This window comes from Vipera ursinii (genome assembly GCF_947247035.1).
Source record: "Vipera ursinii genome assembly, chromosome: 1".
NCBI lineage: Eukaryota > Metazoa > Chordata > Lepidosauria > Squamata > Viperidae > Vipera > Vipera ursinii.
This window is the reverse complement of record NC_139512.1, coordinates 62,379,887-62,398,290: the sequence shown is the minus strand read 5'-3', so window position 1 is coordinate 62,398,290 and position 18,404 is coordinate 62,379,887. Positions and strand designations below refer to the sequence as shown.

Here is an 18,404-nt window from a genome sequence, read left to right as displayed (position 1 = left end):
CGGGCTCATCCTAATTAGTAAGGCAACACCTAGAACAAGTTCTGTTTAATAACATTGAAGAACACTAGTTGTGTGTGATTTTGATGCTAATAAAGATATTCACTAGTGGGACAGATATTTGATGTCAATTATGGTATGTAATTTAGAAGTCCCAATGTGCTACAAAGGGTATAGGAAGGCTAGAAAATCACTGTGGAGAAATAATAGTGTTTTTATGTCTTCCACAGCACCTAACTACCCTGTGGGACCAATTAGGGTGTGGGATTTTTTTTTCTTGGTACAACTAGATTGTCAACTAATTCTATAATAATGAGTGAGAACTGCTTTTTAGGAGTTACAACTCTAAAGCATCAAAAATAGGTCCAGGCCTAGTCTTCATTGAATGTTATTATATCACATGCGATAGAACAAAAATATGGCTTAAGTGAAAAAGAGGGTTTCCCCAAGTGCTTAACTAAGGATTTATTTTAATTTTTGATAGCTATGTAGATCAGTTTCTGTACAAAAAAGTTGGTTTTCGTTATACTGTTAGAACATATTTCAGTTCATATAATCGTCTATGAAAATTTAATATTTCATCTATCTAGTTTTTATGTTGGAGCCTGATAAATAATTATACATATACAATTTATAATCACACTTTTTGAGTGTTTCATATTGTATATAATTCACTTTAGAGATTCATTGTTGCTAGTATTTTAATTGTCAATGAAGAAAAGAAAAAGTTTAGGTCCCATGAATTGGATTATGACATCTAATGAATACTAGAATTAGCTAAGGCTATTTAGAAGTTACTTATTTTGTTTTCAAAGCTTTAATATATACCACTGACTTTTTTTTTTAAAGAGAAAATACATTGCTGGCTATCTATACAAAGTTTTCAACCTTATAACTCATTGGAATTAAAATCCATTATATTGGGTCTACATGAGGAGAAGGTTCTTTTTAATAAAGGCTATAATAAAAGATGAGATTAATTAACCAAGTTAAGTCCAACACTGAACCATGATACCAATACAGGAAGTAAAAGATTGTAGAACCAGAAGCACTATTCCCCATTCCCAAATTGCTTATAGGTAGTATTTCATTGCTTGTTATAATGCTGGGATCATTAAAAAAACACTTTTAAGAATGAGAATGATACAACTCTATACTATTTCTATTCAGTCTTCAATACAGTTTAGCTATTTTAAAGGTATTTATATTTACAGTTGTTTTAATGCCATTTTTATTTATGATTCTCTTGCATTTCTAGCTAAACACTATTCAAATTGACTTACACAGATAATATAATCAGTTAAAAATGACCAGAAACAACAATAGTATAAAAGTAAAGACATAAAAAGATATAAACTAGCAGATAATAAGTGCAGTAGAGCAAAATAGAATTAGTAATATCTTTGATAAGTTGAAGGTTGCCAGAGCACAAATGGTTTCAAGCTGGCATGAATTGCTGTTCGAAAGGAAGCCAAATGAAACTACTGTTCCTGTGTTACTTAAATAAAATCAATCAATCATTAAACTAACAGAAAATTTTAATATATTTTTATTTCCATAATTGAAGATGGGATTGATTATGGTTGTCCGTTTTGACTCAAACTTAAATCTAATTTTAAATTTTGAAGCTGCTCAACAACTTTCACTAGAAATCAGTAAACACCCTTCCCTTCCTTCCTCTCTCAAAGCTGGATGGAATTTATAGTTAAAATAGCCCCATATAAGGAGATAAAATATGACAAATTTCAGAAAAATAAGGAGCACTTTGTACTAGATGCCTTTAACCATTTCTTAGAAGAGTTCCAGAATCAGTGCAGGTAAACCTATGCAGAAGTACATTCTGGCTGCAGCTTTTTTTAAATAAGAAACCAAAGTAAGACTTCACTGAAGTAAACCTTTTTTTTCAGGTATGATGGCAAATTTGGAATACATCATGAGAATGTGTTGAAGTGCATGTGCATGTGCTCTTCAGGAGCAAATTTGCTGTATATGTAACATTCTTAAAAACTTTTATGACAGCTTTTGGTGCAGGAAAGTCTAAAGATTGCAGAATTTGCTTTATGCCGTCCCAGATACCAAAGATTGGTAAACAACCATGAATGGTCAGAGGGCATAGATAAGAGGCTTTGACTAGTGCACGGGTGTCAAACTCACCACGTCACGTGAGATGTCGTGACATATTGCGACTCTTTTTGCATTGCCGGCAATGGGATGGGCGCAGCTTCGGTAGGCAATTTGACATCCCTGGACTAGTGCATTGATTAAAAAAATGATAAAATGTTGGAAATACCAAGGTGATTATATGCCATCAAATTGGTGTTGATTCTTATGACCACATAGACATTTTCCAAAATAATGAAGATTTTTGATTGTTCTCAGATACCATTCCTACATGCAGCTCCATTCTTCCAAGTTAACTTCCATTCACCAATCACCAAATTTTCACATTCCTGAAAATCCCCAGATGTAAATTTTCAGATAAAAATAATATGCAGTATACCACACATTAGAGAGAATAGCTGACTTTTGACTATGAAGAAATGAATATGAGGAGTAAATAGTTAGACTCTACTCCAGAGCCTGCTAAAAGAGCCATGCTTTCAGAACTTATGAAAACCCAACAGAATTGAGGTTATTTGAATCTTGAGAAGATCTGAGAAGTTTTTTCCTCTTTTGCAGTAGGAGCAACTATGTAAAGAGGGAAATTTGTTTGGTATTTTTAAAAATAAACTAGCAGTTGGAAACCTGCAGGAGTAATAATACATAATGACTAGAACAGCAGAACATCTTAATGAGCAATACAGAAATAAAAAATTTCTAGCTTTAATTCAGGATTTGTTAACGTAGTAACAGAACATAAACTATAAGCAGTACCCTTCTGAATTTGGCCCATGTAGTTCAGCAGTCTCTTCTCACAATGGCCAAGCAATGGGACAAAGAAGCCCACTATTCTTCCAGCAGAACAATCCCGGATTCTTAGCTTCCATGCAATGTTAAAGGAATCAGAGCTAGACATTTCCTGTTTACTGCTTCTACTGAGGAAAGATATGAAGCAGTAGTTATCAGTCAGCATTCTGTAGTATAATGTTTGTTACTAATAGCCCACAACTTGCAGATATCATGGGATTGGTTTATATATACAACAACCAAGTTCTTGAATTTGAAACCAATGTTATTTCTAATGGTGACTGCAGGGCCTGCACCCTTAGTTTTCTTGGTATCCAGTCCTTAAATCTGAGAAGTGATGTATTTATTTAAAAAACCTTATAGATTACAAAAAAGCACCACATTTTATTATATCAAAATTATTTTTAATGTCTATTTTTTCATTATCAATGTGCAGTTTGTATATATTTTTCAATCACAAAATAGAAAATTATGCCAAATTTATTTAGCATTTTCCCCTCTTTAAAATAATTACTAAAAGAAAGACAAGGTGAAATACTGGGCTTAGTTTTATGAGTGAACTGTATTGTGGGTGCTCCTACATATGTGAATTTATTGATGGTTACCTACTGGAGGAAAGGCAGATTAATACTTTTTTCTTGATGCTGTTTCTTCCAGCATAATTTTCCAGGTTCTTATGTATCTTATGTGAGTGTGTGTCTATATGTGTGTGTGCATGCATGTTTTTAAAATTAAAAAAGTGAAAGCAGTGTGGTTTTGATTTTAGTTTTCTTGAAATCTTGTCAAGTTTATCAGGAATCAGGTTTCTTCAATATATGCTGGGTAGGTTACTGGTAATTTGATCTACTTGCACATTACAATGAAATATTATATAGCTTTGTTATTAAAAATTAAATTAAAATAAATATAAAATTAATTCAGTTTGTATGATAAATGGGGGCCTTATTCATTATTTATGATAGATATTCTAATTTTCCTCTTCCTCTTAAAATACATTAGATTTTATATTTGCTATAAAGTCTGTGACTATATTAAATGTAAAGGTTTATTATGTGTATGTTGTTGCTATATGTATCCAATATACATTGGTGTTTTAATATAGGATGATCATTTTCCACATTAACAACTCAAACATTCAAATTCAGTGAAACAATTGCTAACTTCTCTTCCATTGATTTTAGCAAATTTTGAATGACAATGTACTTCCTAAATCAGAACAATAACTTACTTAAAGTAAAAAGGTTTAAATTAAACCTGCAAAAAAAGGTATCAGTTTTCAAACTTAACCCTTCACATTCTGGCATTTTCCAGACTGCCAGCCAAATGAACCCTTTAGGAGGAGGTGTTTAAATATGTCTGCAGCACCCAGAGAGTTAATCCACCCCATTGTGCATAGGTGTTGGAACTCTTATGGTATGTAAGCTCATACAACATTCAGAGTTATTTTGTATTCTCCTTTAATATATACATTTTCCCAATACACGCCTTCTGAAAATTTAGTTCTTTTATTGCTGTAATTAGATATGCATAAATGTACAGCTACTGAGAGAAGATTACACATGTATGGAGCTACCATCCCTTCAAATATCCCACATTGATCTGACTCCTAGTTATGATTAATATTATATTGATTATATTAACATTAATATTATAAATTGTATAGGTAGCATTACAAATGATTTTACAGATTTTAAGAATGTGAAGTCCTAGAAATTGAGTCACTAGAAATGGGGTGGCCAAATTGGGAAGGAGGCATTATTTCATAATTAAAATTAAATTACAAGAGAAAATTGGATAGCTTTATTTAGGCTGAAAGATCATGTGCTTCTGCAAGGAGTATACTCTTTTCCCTAAAATTATCAATGTGCTTTAAATGGATCTGGACTTGTAAAGGGTCTCCTGCAAGATTCTAAATCAAGTGATTTTATACCCTATGTGTTCCTAATTTAAAACTCTTCTACTAAGCCAGCACAGGCAAGCCACTTTTACAGATGCTAAAACTATACTCTGAAGCAGTGACATCTAGCAGCCACTAAAACAGAAACAAAGAAAAGGAGGGGGGAATTGAAGCTGAAAAAAAGAACATTTAAAGAGAACATTTACAGCTACTACTAATCAGCCTCCTGCTGGAGAATAGCATCATGCAAGGCCATCCAGATTTATCTCTATAAGAAAACAACGCATTATATAAAAATGTATTTATTTAAAGCAACTATAATTTCAGAACAATTGAAGAATGGCCTGTTTATTTTGGTACTCATATTCACAACTTTAGGTGCACTGTGGTTGGTTTTATTGAGCAGGGGGCTGGACTAGAAGATCTTCAAGGTGCCTTCCAGCTCTGTTCTGCTCAGGTATACTGAATATATCGTATAGAAGTATATTCAAGTATATTTCGTAGCAAAGCCTTTTTTTTTCTAGTTTTACAAAGCTTAAGCAGTTTATTTCAGGTTTGTAGCACATGCTTTTAATTAAATGTATATCATGCTTTCAGATGATAGAAAGGACAACCGGTATCTCAGTAATAAAAGAATATATATGTACACACATACACATACATGCATATATAGCCCATATGCAGTAGAGCCATAGTGCAGCAAATTAAGTTGCTACAATTCATACTTCTAGTGTTATAATTAAGCATACTTCCTGGTCTATCATAGATATTTCTCAACCATTTTGCTGCTGTTTTACATGTAATACAATGTATTACATTGTAGCATTAAGCAAAATCTTACATCAGTATTTTTACGAAAACATCAAAAGAAAGTATTTTGAAAATTGAATACACATTTAATTTCAGGTACTATTGTTATTTCAAAAAGTAGTTTCTTACATGCCATTTTTAGATAGGTAAAATTTTATATCTGAGTAATTAAAGGATTAAAAATGAGATTTCTAATGTGAATATTAAATAGATTACTAGTGATACTGCTGTACTAAATAATATTGTAACTAATATTGCTATCACTTAGCAAGTAATACAATTAACTTTATGCTTAACAATACATTTAGTTATTGACTAATCTTTATTAATATGTTCCATTATCTGATTCTGTAGTGCAGCATTCTTTAGTCAGACTGTTTTAAAAGAAGTTGATTGATTGATTTTCAGTTTCAAAGTATCTGGAGGCCTTCACATTGGGGAAGTTTGCTCTAGAAACTGTAAGAAAAGTCCAAAAAAGCTTTTCTTTATTTTTAAATTAAAATATAATTCAGTACATTTCTTCTTAGCTACTGAAGATGAAGATATATGTCTTAATGGAAAAATGCAAATATCATTATTAAATATTCTTCATGTATTTTAAAAATCCATGTAACTACTTTGTATTGGAATAACTGTCAAAATGTCAAGAGTCAGATAGGTTTGCAAAACACTAAGCTAGCTGTTAGGAAGTTAATATTAATAGGTGTACTAAGCACAAGTGTTATTTGCAGGGATGTCCATAAGGAGGGTTAAAAAAAGTGGCAGCCGGTGTTCCCTTTAACATACAATGTGTGGAAAAAAATATTTTGCACAGCTATGCTGAAATCAATTACAAAAGTATGCACCACAATACCGTATATTAATTGCAAGAATATGTAATAGTGACATGCTAAAATATTAGTATATTTCTTAGTTAAATTTTAGAAACCAAGAGTATACTCTTACAAATTATGTCTTCAAGTCATTTTGGACACCTGGAAACTGTCCCCTGCAGGGTTGTTTTTTTTTTTTGGTAGCAATGCCTTCTCCTTAGGGCTGGGAGAAATGGCTGAGCCATGGTCACTTAACTCACCTTGTCCTTAAATATCAGTCTCCTAGTTTCTAGCCCACCTCACTACACCAAACTGACTTTTTACATACATGCTTACAGATTACACTTTAATATACTAATCAATAATGACAGCATTTAAAATGGTTTCTTTCTTTCTTTGGGGAATTTGATATTGTAATTTAAATAAATAAGAAAAAAGAGACACAAAAAATTTACATGCCGCCCCCCCCCCCTTGCTTTCATTTTTCCATTCCTTGCTTCTCTGGATGTATTCTAAAAATTTAAATTTGAATTATTACAGTTTGAATGTTTTACTAAGTTGACAACAATCAAGGATCTTGTATAGCCTTATATTCAAGAAATATTAAACCATTTTGGAGGGAGGTGTTTCTTCAAGCATGGACCCTTGGGGGTTGTGCCTGGTGTGTCTCTGGTGGGGGCAATCTTGAGCATTTGGGTGCAACTACAAATGTAGAAAAGGACTGCCAGCCTGCCTACTGTCCTCTTTCAGGAGCTGTCACTCAGTCTATACCAGGAATCCATCAAGCCAAGACAGCAAGCTTGTCCAGAACTCCTTGCCAGTTTCAAGCCTGGAGTTTTATAATATTATTTTCACTACTTGGGGTAATTTTAATTTTATGTATACTCAGCTTTTTACTCTGTGCGTGCACATATGTAGATATTTGAAGGGAGTGTTGAGGTTAGCCAGTAAAATTGAAACCCTGGCCTTTTTTATATATGTTGTATGTGCAACATGCAAAAATGGGTCGAGCTCTGATCACATTATTGGACATTTTTCACTCCAAGTCCCCTGAAAATGCCTTTCCTATTTGCACCTTTTTCTATTTGCACTGAAAACCTAAAGAAGTCTACATTCAACAATGAAAGTTTTCACAAGATTAAAATTAGGACTAATAAGTTCCAAAGACAATTTGTGGATGAACATTTAATTAAAACAACAGCTGACTTCCACTATATATCACAAATTGTTGTCTAGAAGATACTCAGTTTCCAAAATGCATTTGCTACATTTGTACATTACTTTACAAGGGAGATGGTTAGCTGGTCTTTAAGAAACTTCCTGAATGTAGAAAACAATTACATAGTATTTTAGTTTAGAACCTAAAAGCAGATAAAAAGATCATTAGAATAAAAGTCATAGTAAATTTAGGTATTTTACTTTAATCTTCCTTCAGATCAAAATCGAAGTCTAATTCAATACTCATCTCCAATATTGTATTTAAAAATATGATAAATATTTTTTTTAAAAATTGCAGTTTTTTGTCTAATTCTGTCAAAGTCTTCACTGGAATTTTAGCTGATTTTTTTTCTTATTTAAACAATTAAAGGATATGTTAACTCACAGAAAGCTATTTGGAAGATCTATGAAATTATATAAAAAAGACCAAATACTTACAGTAAGATAATTCCATTGAATACAACTGTGCCACAATAAATACAAATAGTTAGTGACTTATCTTTGGATAAAAAGTATAGCTTAAATTGTATTTTGATGAAAAACAATAGAATGCTACCCTAAAAATGTAGTATTTACAGTGATAATTGTTCAAACGAATAAAACATTTACTAATCTTAAAGAGAAAGCAAGCTGTTTTAAAGTGCTGTCCTCATAATCCCTTGCCATTCATTATTTGGAGTAGGGCAGATGGAAATTGAAGTCTAAAACATCTGGAGGGCATAAGGTTGCCTACTCTTCTATCCTCTATTTAACCTTAGCCAGCTATCAAAAATATATCAAATCCAAGCTAAGGTATTGCATAATAAAAAACAGACAGGAACATTTGTGTACTAGAATTTCACTTGAACAAAGTATAATGAAGCATGATAAACCACAGGAACAAAATAATGTTTACAGGTTACCTGTTATTCCCTACCTTACCTATATTACCTTGCTCAGGTTATGAATTCTTTCTGTTTAAAAGAAAACACAGTGAATTTTAAACCATTTAGATACAAGTTAAATTTAAACTGGCAGCGTTAGACATACAGTTTCTAAAACACTTAAGTATATCTTTATACATTCTAAAATATTAGAGTAAATTTTCTAAATAATTTCTTAACTCCTAACATTTGGAGACATTCTGCACAAAGCTTTATGGATTTTAGTAATCTGATCTCTGTGACTTCCTCCTTTTGGTCTTTCTTTCTTCGTGTTGCAGCAAGAATAATGATAGTATCTGTCACATTCTTTGGATGACTTAAGATAGCCGTGTTCTGAGTTGGGGGCTGAAAATTATGAACTCTTACTTCTAGAAATGTGACATGTGTGTGCGTGTGTGTGTGTGTGAACTATATTTTAAAAAGCTTTAGCATTAGAGCAATGCCAGGAAAGCTGAATTTGAAAGCTGGAACTGAAAGTAGCCTTTATCTTTAGTATTTCTTAGATTTTTAATATCTTAGAATTTGCTAGGGTTAAGAGCAGTTGAAAGGTGTCTAAAATGAATTATTGAAATCCCGAAGCGACGTTAATTATGAGATATTGTGAAGATATTTAAATATCTAATATATATTCACTTTTGTATAGTTAACAGAGATATTGGTGTTTTAGTAAGTTTAAATTATTTCATAAACTTAGCAAATAGGGAAAATAACTCAAAAAAGCATTTTATTCTTCAATTACTTTGCTCTGCTCTGTATAACCTGATTTATTTTTTGTGAATTTGGAATAAAAGTATATTAAGGGAAAAATAATTTACCTAAGATAACACTAAAAAGAAGGTTTTTTTCCACAACATATTGGTATATCTTGTTAGAATATGCCCACAATACACGTAGAGAAGAGATATAGATATAGAAATAAAAATGTTTTTTTCAAAGCAATTTTGTAAATATTAGATTTTAACAATGCCTAATAAAGAACACTTTAAAAAACTCAAGCATTACATATTAATTGGATAATATTAAATAAATGGAATAAATGTGCTCTTGTAACATTACTAATCTGATGATGACTGGTTAACTAAATTATTAACTCTACTATTAACTAATAAATAATAGAGATAATTTTTGTCTTCAATCAGTGGGTGAATTGATTTTAATCCAAACAGCAGCCTGGTTTTTCCTTCAAAATGTACTTTCTTTTGTCTTGTTTATTGTTGGGGAGGAGGGATTTCCTTGACAATAGCTAGATCTTAATAGGTCCTTAAGAAATTTCATCTCTGTAACCACATTAGATATAATGTGAGTGGCAGAAAAATCTCCATGGATAATTCTGGGTTAGTTGATTCAGTGTTGCTGAAATCTCTAATCTCAGGTCAGCCTGAAGCAGCAGTGCATACAATCCTGTTGCCTGATGCAGCATGAATGAAAATGCTTTCTGTCAGAAACATGTGGTCTCTTCAGTCCGGAGCCTGTGTAAATCCTGTGTAAATAGAAGGAGACTAACAAAGGATGAGCCCCTGCAGCTCAGAGCATTTGGAGCCATTTGGGGGCTGAATTTGCTAAATGCTGCTTATACCGCCTGAAAAGTTGAAGAGAAAGGAGTTTAAATTCCCTTTTTTTTCTTCTTTCTACTCAAGCCCTGGTTGGGGGGAGGGTGTTCAAGGCCAGAAAAACTTGAGGTAAGACTATGAAAACTGTTTTTCAGTGCTCTTTTGAGTATTGAAAAGGTGGGCTGGCTCACCATCCCTTCTCTAATATCAGAAAATCCATTTTCATTTTCCCTTCTATGAATTACCCAGAAGGGAACATAATTCCGTTTTTACCCTAAGTTAACGTATATAGACATTGTAGCATAGCTGATTAGTAAAATGACTAAACAATTAGTAAATTTGTTTCATTTTCTATAATAGAATTTTGCAGAGAAAGTCCCTCAAGAACATAGATAAGTCAAAATTGGGGATCTAGAACTTAATGCTTATAACTCAAAATCTTCTGCAAGGAAAATTATTGCTCAGATATATGCTCCTATTTTCAGATGACCTTTCTTAGCCATAGGTATAGTTTACTGAGGTCTATAAGCCAGTGGAAAAACATATCCAGTAAACCTCAAGTTTTTGTTTTGTCTAACTAGTTTACATTGCAACTTATTTTGAATAATTATATTCAATTAGAGTATTTAAGGACAAAAATAATTTAATTTAATTTAATTTATTAATATTTCTATACCGCCCTTCTCCCGAAGGACTCAGGGCGGTGTACAGGGCAAGAATAAAACACAGAAATTTACAAAAATTAAAAGATAATTAAATACATGCCCGATTAAAATACAATTGATACATAGTAAAAACCCCAATAAAAATGATAAAAACCCCACCTATCCCCCCTCAGGCCAGGCCGGCTTGATCGAACAAGTATGTTTTCAGATCGCGGCGAAAGGAGCGCAGATCGGGCGCCGTCCGGAGCTCAACCAGTAGCTGGTTCCATAGCTCCGGGGCGCCCACAGAGAAGGATCTCCCCCTGGGGGCCACCAGTCGACATTCTTTGACCGGTGGCACCCTGAGGAGACCCTCTCTGTGGGAACGCACAGGGCGCAGGGAGCTTGATGCCGGCAGCAGATGTTCCCTGAGGTACTCCGGCCCCATGCCATGGAGGGCTTTGAACACCATTACTAGCACCTTGAATCTACCTTGAATAACTCAAATTATAATATTTTAACTGAAAATCTATATAATGAGCTAGTAAGTGATGTAATTCTTAGTATAGTGACATTGAATAGTATCATGGATTGTCATGGACCATGTGTTAGAATATTGTTTGGGCCTTTTTCAATGAAGAAAGTGTGTTAAATCCACCCAACGTAAACCAGTTGCACTTTTTTTATTTCTATAGTTTAAGCACACAGGCATGCAGAAGGTCAGTTGACAGAGTGAACACTGAAAGAATTTTAGAATGGCATATGGAAATAAAACCACCACATCTTCTTAATTCTGCCTAGTAATGAAGTACCGCTACATTTGGTGTGAACGACTGTGACATAGCAGCACTGACTGCAGTTTTATATGAGACTGCTAGCCTTTAAACCTAAGAATAAATATGTAATGTTTCTTGATGTGGGAACAGCCTTTTTCTGCAACAGGTGGCATTTAGAGATCATAGGAACCAGTGCATAATTCTGTATGGCAAATACAGGTAGTCCCTGACTTACAACAGTTCGTTTAGTGACTGTTCAAAGTTATAACATTGAAAAAAGTAACTTACGACCGTTGCAGCATCCCCATGGTCACACGATCAAAATTCAGATGCTTGGCAACTGACTCATATTTATGATGGTTGCAGTGTCCCAGGGTCATGTGATCACCCTTGTGACCTGACAAGCAAAGTCAATAGAGAAGCCAGATTCACTTAATAACCCTGTTACTGACTTAACAACTGCAGTGATTCACTTAACAACTGTGGCAACAAAGGTCATAAAGTGGAGCACAACTCTCACTTAGCAACAGAAATTTTGGGCTCAGTTGTGGTCATACGTCGAGGACTACCTGTACAATTCCTCATTTTGGATTATCCCACATAATTTTTCAGATGCTTTTGGTCTAAATAAAATGCCAAGAAAAGTGCTTATTTAAATAATTGTAATACTCTATTTCTTTTTGTTTCTATTCAAAACTAAGTTTCATTGGATTTAAATACTTCTTAAACTCTTCATCAAGTTGAGCTTTTCTTGATAACTTCATGGATATATTTGTATATTTGTGTAATTTTCTTAACAACAATAGAAGATGTTTTGCCATAGCTTTCCTCTGTTATGCACTCTAGTTCTCATAGGATTGATGCAGCTTATTTGCTTTTTATTTCAAAAGCTATGCTTTTGCAATAAAGACATGAACCTTTTTTTTCCCTTTTCCTTAACTTTTTAAACAAATTGCATTATGTTTATATTAATCTGCTCCTGTAGTTAAAACAAAGGCGTGTGGTTTCTTCTCTTCTGCATATAGTTTGGATAGCAGCTGGGCTTACATGGAAATGATGCAAGTCTGAATTATAAAATTAAAATGCAGGATCTTTTTGAACTACCATTTATATTACATTCCCAAGAGTGTTGGATATAAATTCTTGTTCAGAATTCAGATACCTTTTGTTATTAATTGTTATAATGTTATTTGTCGCATTTTTCAATTCATCTTTGGAATTCTAAGCTGTTTTAAGATACTATATAGTTAGTGACAGTTCAGAAGTGCAGAATAACTTGACTTTTTTTTACCTATTGCAAACTAATGTATAAGTGGCACATAAAACATGCAGACTTAATTTACTAAATTTAAAAAGGATATATTTGCAATATATCAGACAGAATTTATAATTCTTTAGAAAATTTTCATGCAAGTCAAAAGAATTCAATTATGACACTGTAATTATTGTGTTTCTTCTACCAAATATATATAAAAATATAAGTTAAGTGAACAGATATTCAGAAATTACTAACTATATAAGGTGAGGAATAGCTTGAACTGTATAGCTTTCTTGGAACAACAAAGGCAATTAGGACTGGGGTCTTTAAGAAAGAAAAATGATATTACGTAAAGCTTTTTTTATAGTATATACTCACTTTGAAAACAGAACGAAACTCAGTTAGAAAACCAATGGGAGATAATGATGCCAAGAACAACATTAAATACAATTGCTGTATATTTTCCCTGGAGGAAGTACACTGTATAACACAACAGTTATACAGATCTAGGGCAAGATTGACAGCTTTGTGCATTGCTGCTGGGGTGGTGGTGATGCAAAATGCCTAACATGAAATGCAACATATAAGCAAACCTTCTGGGGGCATGGATCATCCATTCCTAGAAGATTCCTGAGGTCTGTGGACGTTGGAAGTGTATGAATATCTTTCTAGGAATGAAAGTTCGGTCTCATACACATGCACACATATATGTGCACATGTGCACCCACAAATTCATAAACCTATCCTTTTAGGGAATGTTTTTTTAATTACTAACTTTGGAAATCCATGTTCTCTGTATTATTTTTTTACAGTGGGTTAAAAAACAGTAGGAAGTGAATAATGTACAGAACTAACCTGTTTTACAACATTAAGTAAAAATGTTAGTAATATTTTCAAGTTTAGAACTTTGTGTATGCAGAGATAATATTCAGCAACTCAGACACAAACTTAAATATTAGTTTAAAAAGCAATGACTGTCAGGAAGTTAAGTAGACATTCAGTTTGTAATTATGTTTCTGTATCAAACACTGAGAACCTCAGGATTTTGTTTGTTTCATTGCTTGTTTTGTTTTTTGCTTTGTTTTTTAGTTAATGCAAAGTTTGTTTAGGCATAATAGGATTTATTGAAAGAGATATATGCCTTTTTCATAATAATTTACAGCTCATCAACTTTAGACTCAATGCAATTCTACTTTTGAACTTGTTATAAGGTGTACCTCCAGTTATTGATTTTAATTTTAATGGAATCTAAAATCAAAGTGTTCTGCTAAAAATATCTTCATTTATACTGCTAAATATTTCTTCATTTATAATGCAGCTGTCAGGTTTATGTTTTACCACGACAGAGTGACTATCCCTATTAAAAATCAGTTATTGATGCTTGTAGAATTTTAATTGTCATTTTATTTATTTATTTATTTTATTTATTTAATTTAATTTATATACCGCCCTTCTCCCGAAGGAGTCAGGGCGGTGTACAGGGCAATACAATAAAATACAATGTACATAAATTAAAAAATATTAAATACTACAGCCCTATTCAATAAATTAATACAAAACTATAAAATACCCCTAAACCCATCAGACCAGGCCGGCTTGTTCAAATAAATGTGTTTTTAAGTCCTGTCGGAAGGAGCAAAGGTCGGGAGCCATTTGGAGCTCAACCGGTAGACAGTTCCAAAGGTCTGGCGCGCCCACAGAGAACGCCCTCCCTCTGGGGGCCGCCAGTTGACACTCTTTGACTGACGGCACCCTAAGGAGGCCCTCTCTGTGGGAGCGCACTGGACGAAGGGAAGTTGATGCCGGCAGCAGGTGCTCCCGTAAGTAACCCGGACCCGTGCCATTTAGGGCTTTATAGGTCATAACCAGCACCTTGAATCTTACCCGGAGGGCAACCGGAAGCCAATGCAGCTCACGGAGTAGAGGTGTTACATGGTAGTATCGGGAAGCCCCCACCACCACTCGCGCAGCTGCATTCTGCACCAGCTGGAGCCTCCGAGTAGTCCTCAAGGGCAGCCCCATGTAGAGAGCATTGCAGTAGTCCAAACGGGAGGTCATGAGTGCATGAGTGACTGTGCACAAGGCATCCCGGTCTAGATAGGGCCGCAACTGGCGCACCAGACGAACCCGGGCGAAGGCCCCCCTAGTCACAGCTCCTATATGATCTTCCAAGGAGAGCTGTGAATCTAGGAGGACACCCAAGTTGCGAGCCCTATCTACGGGGGGTAAGAACTCACCCCCCATAGAAAGCCCCCCATAATTAACGATGGAATATTCTGAATTTCCTGAGATGCCGGCACACACAGCCACTCAGTCTTGTCAGGGTTGAGCCGAAGCCTGTTCCTCCCCATCCAGACCCGGACTGCCTCCAGGCAACGGGACATCACATCGAGGGCATCACTGGGGTGGTTTGGGGTAGAAATAAAAAGCTGGGTATCATCAGCATATTGATGATACCCAACCCCAAATCCACGAATGATCTCACCCAGCGGCTTCATATAGATGTTGAACAGGAGAGGCGAGAGGACCGACCCCTGAGGAACTCCACAAATGAGAGGCCTCGAGGCCGACCTCTGCCATCCTGCCAACACCGACTGTGAACGTCCCAGGAGGTAGGAGAAGAACCACCGTAAAACGGTGCCTCCCACTCCCAACCCCCAAAGACGCCGCAGTAAGATACCATGGTCGATGGTATTTTGTTTCCAATATCTAATTTTGTTCTTGTGTAAATAGTTTTTCTGTGTGTTCAAGTTAAACTTATTACTGACAATTAATTTCTAATAGTTTACAGTCCAGAAAAGTAAATGTTAGCCAAGTTTAACTAGAGGAATCTGAATCAGGCTGTGTAACTACTTCTTAATAGCTATTTTAAAACTAAAGTGCAATCTTGGTAATTTTGAACGTTCAAGTTATGCCGTACATAACATCACCAAAATCTCCTTGAGTGCACACACACATAATCATTGGCCTAGAGAGAAACAGTGCATGTGTTCATTCTCATAAGTTTGGAGTGTTTTTATGTCTGTCTGAGAAAAGGAGACAAGTTAAGGAAGTATTCTTTTCTATCTGCAGCCATTATCTGCATGCATACATAGGTTTTTAGTGAAGACAAAGATATCTTTATCTAGACAATGGATAGGCCTACTGATTTCAAACTTGCAATTTTGCCATACATTGCATTTGCCCCTCCATCTCTGGGTACTGTTTTTCAAAATTGCCTGAGGCTACAGTACAGCACCTCAGATCCCCAAGGCCCATTGCCTGGCTCCTAATAGCCACTCTCCATCTGTGTCATATGAACAGCTGATGAGATAGCTCCAGTCTCTGTATTTTGGGAGCACATTCACCCATGTTGAAATGCTGGGGTTGCCAAGGAGCAGTCAGAAGCCATTAATGTGAAAATTTGCCTTGCAGCAGTTCCTTGGCATTGTGGAATTGCTATGACTGTAAAAGGATTTATGCTTATGGACGCATAGATGTAGGGTGGTGGACTACTAGGGAAAAAAAATCTTCTAAAATAGCATTTTTCCAAAGTAGATAGCTGAAGATGGTCTGATGTCTTTTCCTTAGATTGCTCTTCAACCTTTCTATTTACCTTTTTATTTGCCATAAGTCAAAGAGAGAGAGAGAGAGAAAGAAAAGTAAGCCCCCTTTGGCAGATGGAAGGGAACTACTCAGCCTTGGGGCAGGGTGGTTGTAATGAAATGGCCTGTCATTCTGTAAATAGTGAGGACCATCTTTTCTATGTGATGGAAGATATCACATTGCAGTTAAAATGGGAATGTCAATAAAATTAATCTTCCAGTTCTTTGCTCAAGATTTTTTTTTGTTTCTTTTCTTAAAGAGGGTTATATGGTTGCAACCCTTATGCATTCATGCATGTATGCTTAAGACATACCAAAGAAAAGGTGTGTGAGCAATACCGATAAAGGAGAAATAAAATTTAAAGTTTGGAGGAAAATAATCCGTATAGCAGCAATGCATTTAATTTAACAGTGCTAAAGAACTAGAAGAGGCAATAGGAATTAGTTTGCGGGTCTGTAGCATTCCTCAGGAAGCTATGAAGCCTCTGACTCAGGCTACATTGAGCACAGAGTTTATTGTTTTAGGCTTTCTTGGACAAGGTTTTTACTTAGCATGGGATTTATGGCATTTACTGCTAATGAATGTCTATTCTTAAATTACAAAACCACCGTCTCAGTGCAATTCCCAGATGTCCTTCCAGGACCTCAGCTTCTTAAACACCAGCAGGGAGCATAAACTCTCCACTTCTCTGTTTTCCTCTTTCGTGTGGCTCCGGGCTAATGATGTGTAAGGAAAACACAGCAATCTATAAAGTCTCAGTGCTGTCCCAGTATTCTTCATTTATTTTGCATTTGATTATGCCACAAGTCGGATCTTGTTTCTTTCCTTTTTTAAGAGTTATTAGTTCAAATATTAATGTAGGAATATGGCATATATTGCTGCTCTTGATTGATGCCTTCCCAAAAACAGGAAGACGTGCTCGTATGAATTTTAAGAAAGTAGGGGTCCTGCAATGCCTTGCCAGAAGAGTTTTTCAGATACATAATTTAGATGCCCTCCAGGCATGCTTTCAAGGCATTTTTGCTGGAGGGCAAGAAAAAATAACTATGACTGTTAAAAGTAAATGATTTTTTGCTAATGCACAATTAATGCCAGGAAAAACCACTGAAGAGAAAGATGTTGATGGAAAGTTCTGATTAAGTAAGCACCCTACCTTGATTTTTTTTTTTAGAAATAGGATAATAATCATTGATGCAGACACAAAGGTTTTCATGTTTTGCAAAAACCATTCAGAATCATGCTAGATATGTTTATATTTGCGGACTTGTGTATACAACCTTACATCCATGCATGCATTATAGGAAGATGAAAGCCTATAGGGAAGGGATGAGCTGATAATAGGTTACATTCATTGAACAGTGAAATATTTATTGTCGCCTATGCAGAGGGTTCAAAATATATAGACCACAGAACATTTAACTTGATGTTTGCGAGGAATGCATTTATAGCAAATAGGTTTTCCCGTGGTAGATTTTCACAGATTGTATCCTATAACTTACAAAGAGATATTGTACCCTGTGAAATATACATCTATAGTTGAATTAATGGTCTGTGCATGTATGCAGAATAAAATTAATATTTGGATGGACAGTGGTTTCTAACTTTTTGTATCTGGATCAAAATTATATTTAATAACACATTAAAATACTGGATATTTTCATAGATGAATAACAATTCATTAGTGCTTGAGTAGTTAATCTGATTAATGAAATGGGCTTACGGTGGTTGTTTATTGTCTCTTGTCCTATTTCTTTTTCTTTTAGGGGATGGTTTAGACAACAGTGTAGCGTCTCCCGGCACAGGTGATGATGATGATCCAGACAAGGATAAAAAGCGTCAAAAGAAAAGAGGAATCTTCCCCAAAGTAGCAACAAATATCATGAGAGCGTGGCTTTTCCAACATCTCACAGTAAGTGGACTTTTAAAGAATTTAAAGAATTTTAAAGAATTGTATTGAACAAAAGTCCTTACAGTTAATTTTATTTTTCAGAATTTAAAATCTATTCACTTGCTACTTTAATATAGAA

At 34.7% G+C, this 18,404-nt stretch overlaps 1 protein-coding gene across 5 annotated transcripts in view; it reads left to right on the top strand.

Moving 5' to 3' along the window:
- The window catches only part of MEIS2 (Meis homeobox 2), a 241,697-nt gene that overhangs the window by 46,005 nt on the left and 177,288 nt on the right, over positions 1–18,404 (top strand). For all 5 annotated transcript variants that reach the window (XM_083371907.1, XM_083371905.1, XM_083371903.1 and 2 more), the window contains exon 8: positions 18,141–18,286. In XM_083371907.1, the coding sequence (XP_083228033.1) occupies positions 18,141–18,286 (146 nt within the window). The remainder of the gene's footprint in view (positions 1–18,140; positions 18,287–18,404) is intronic.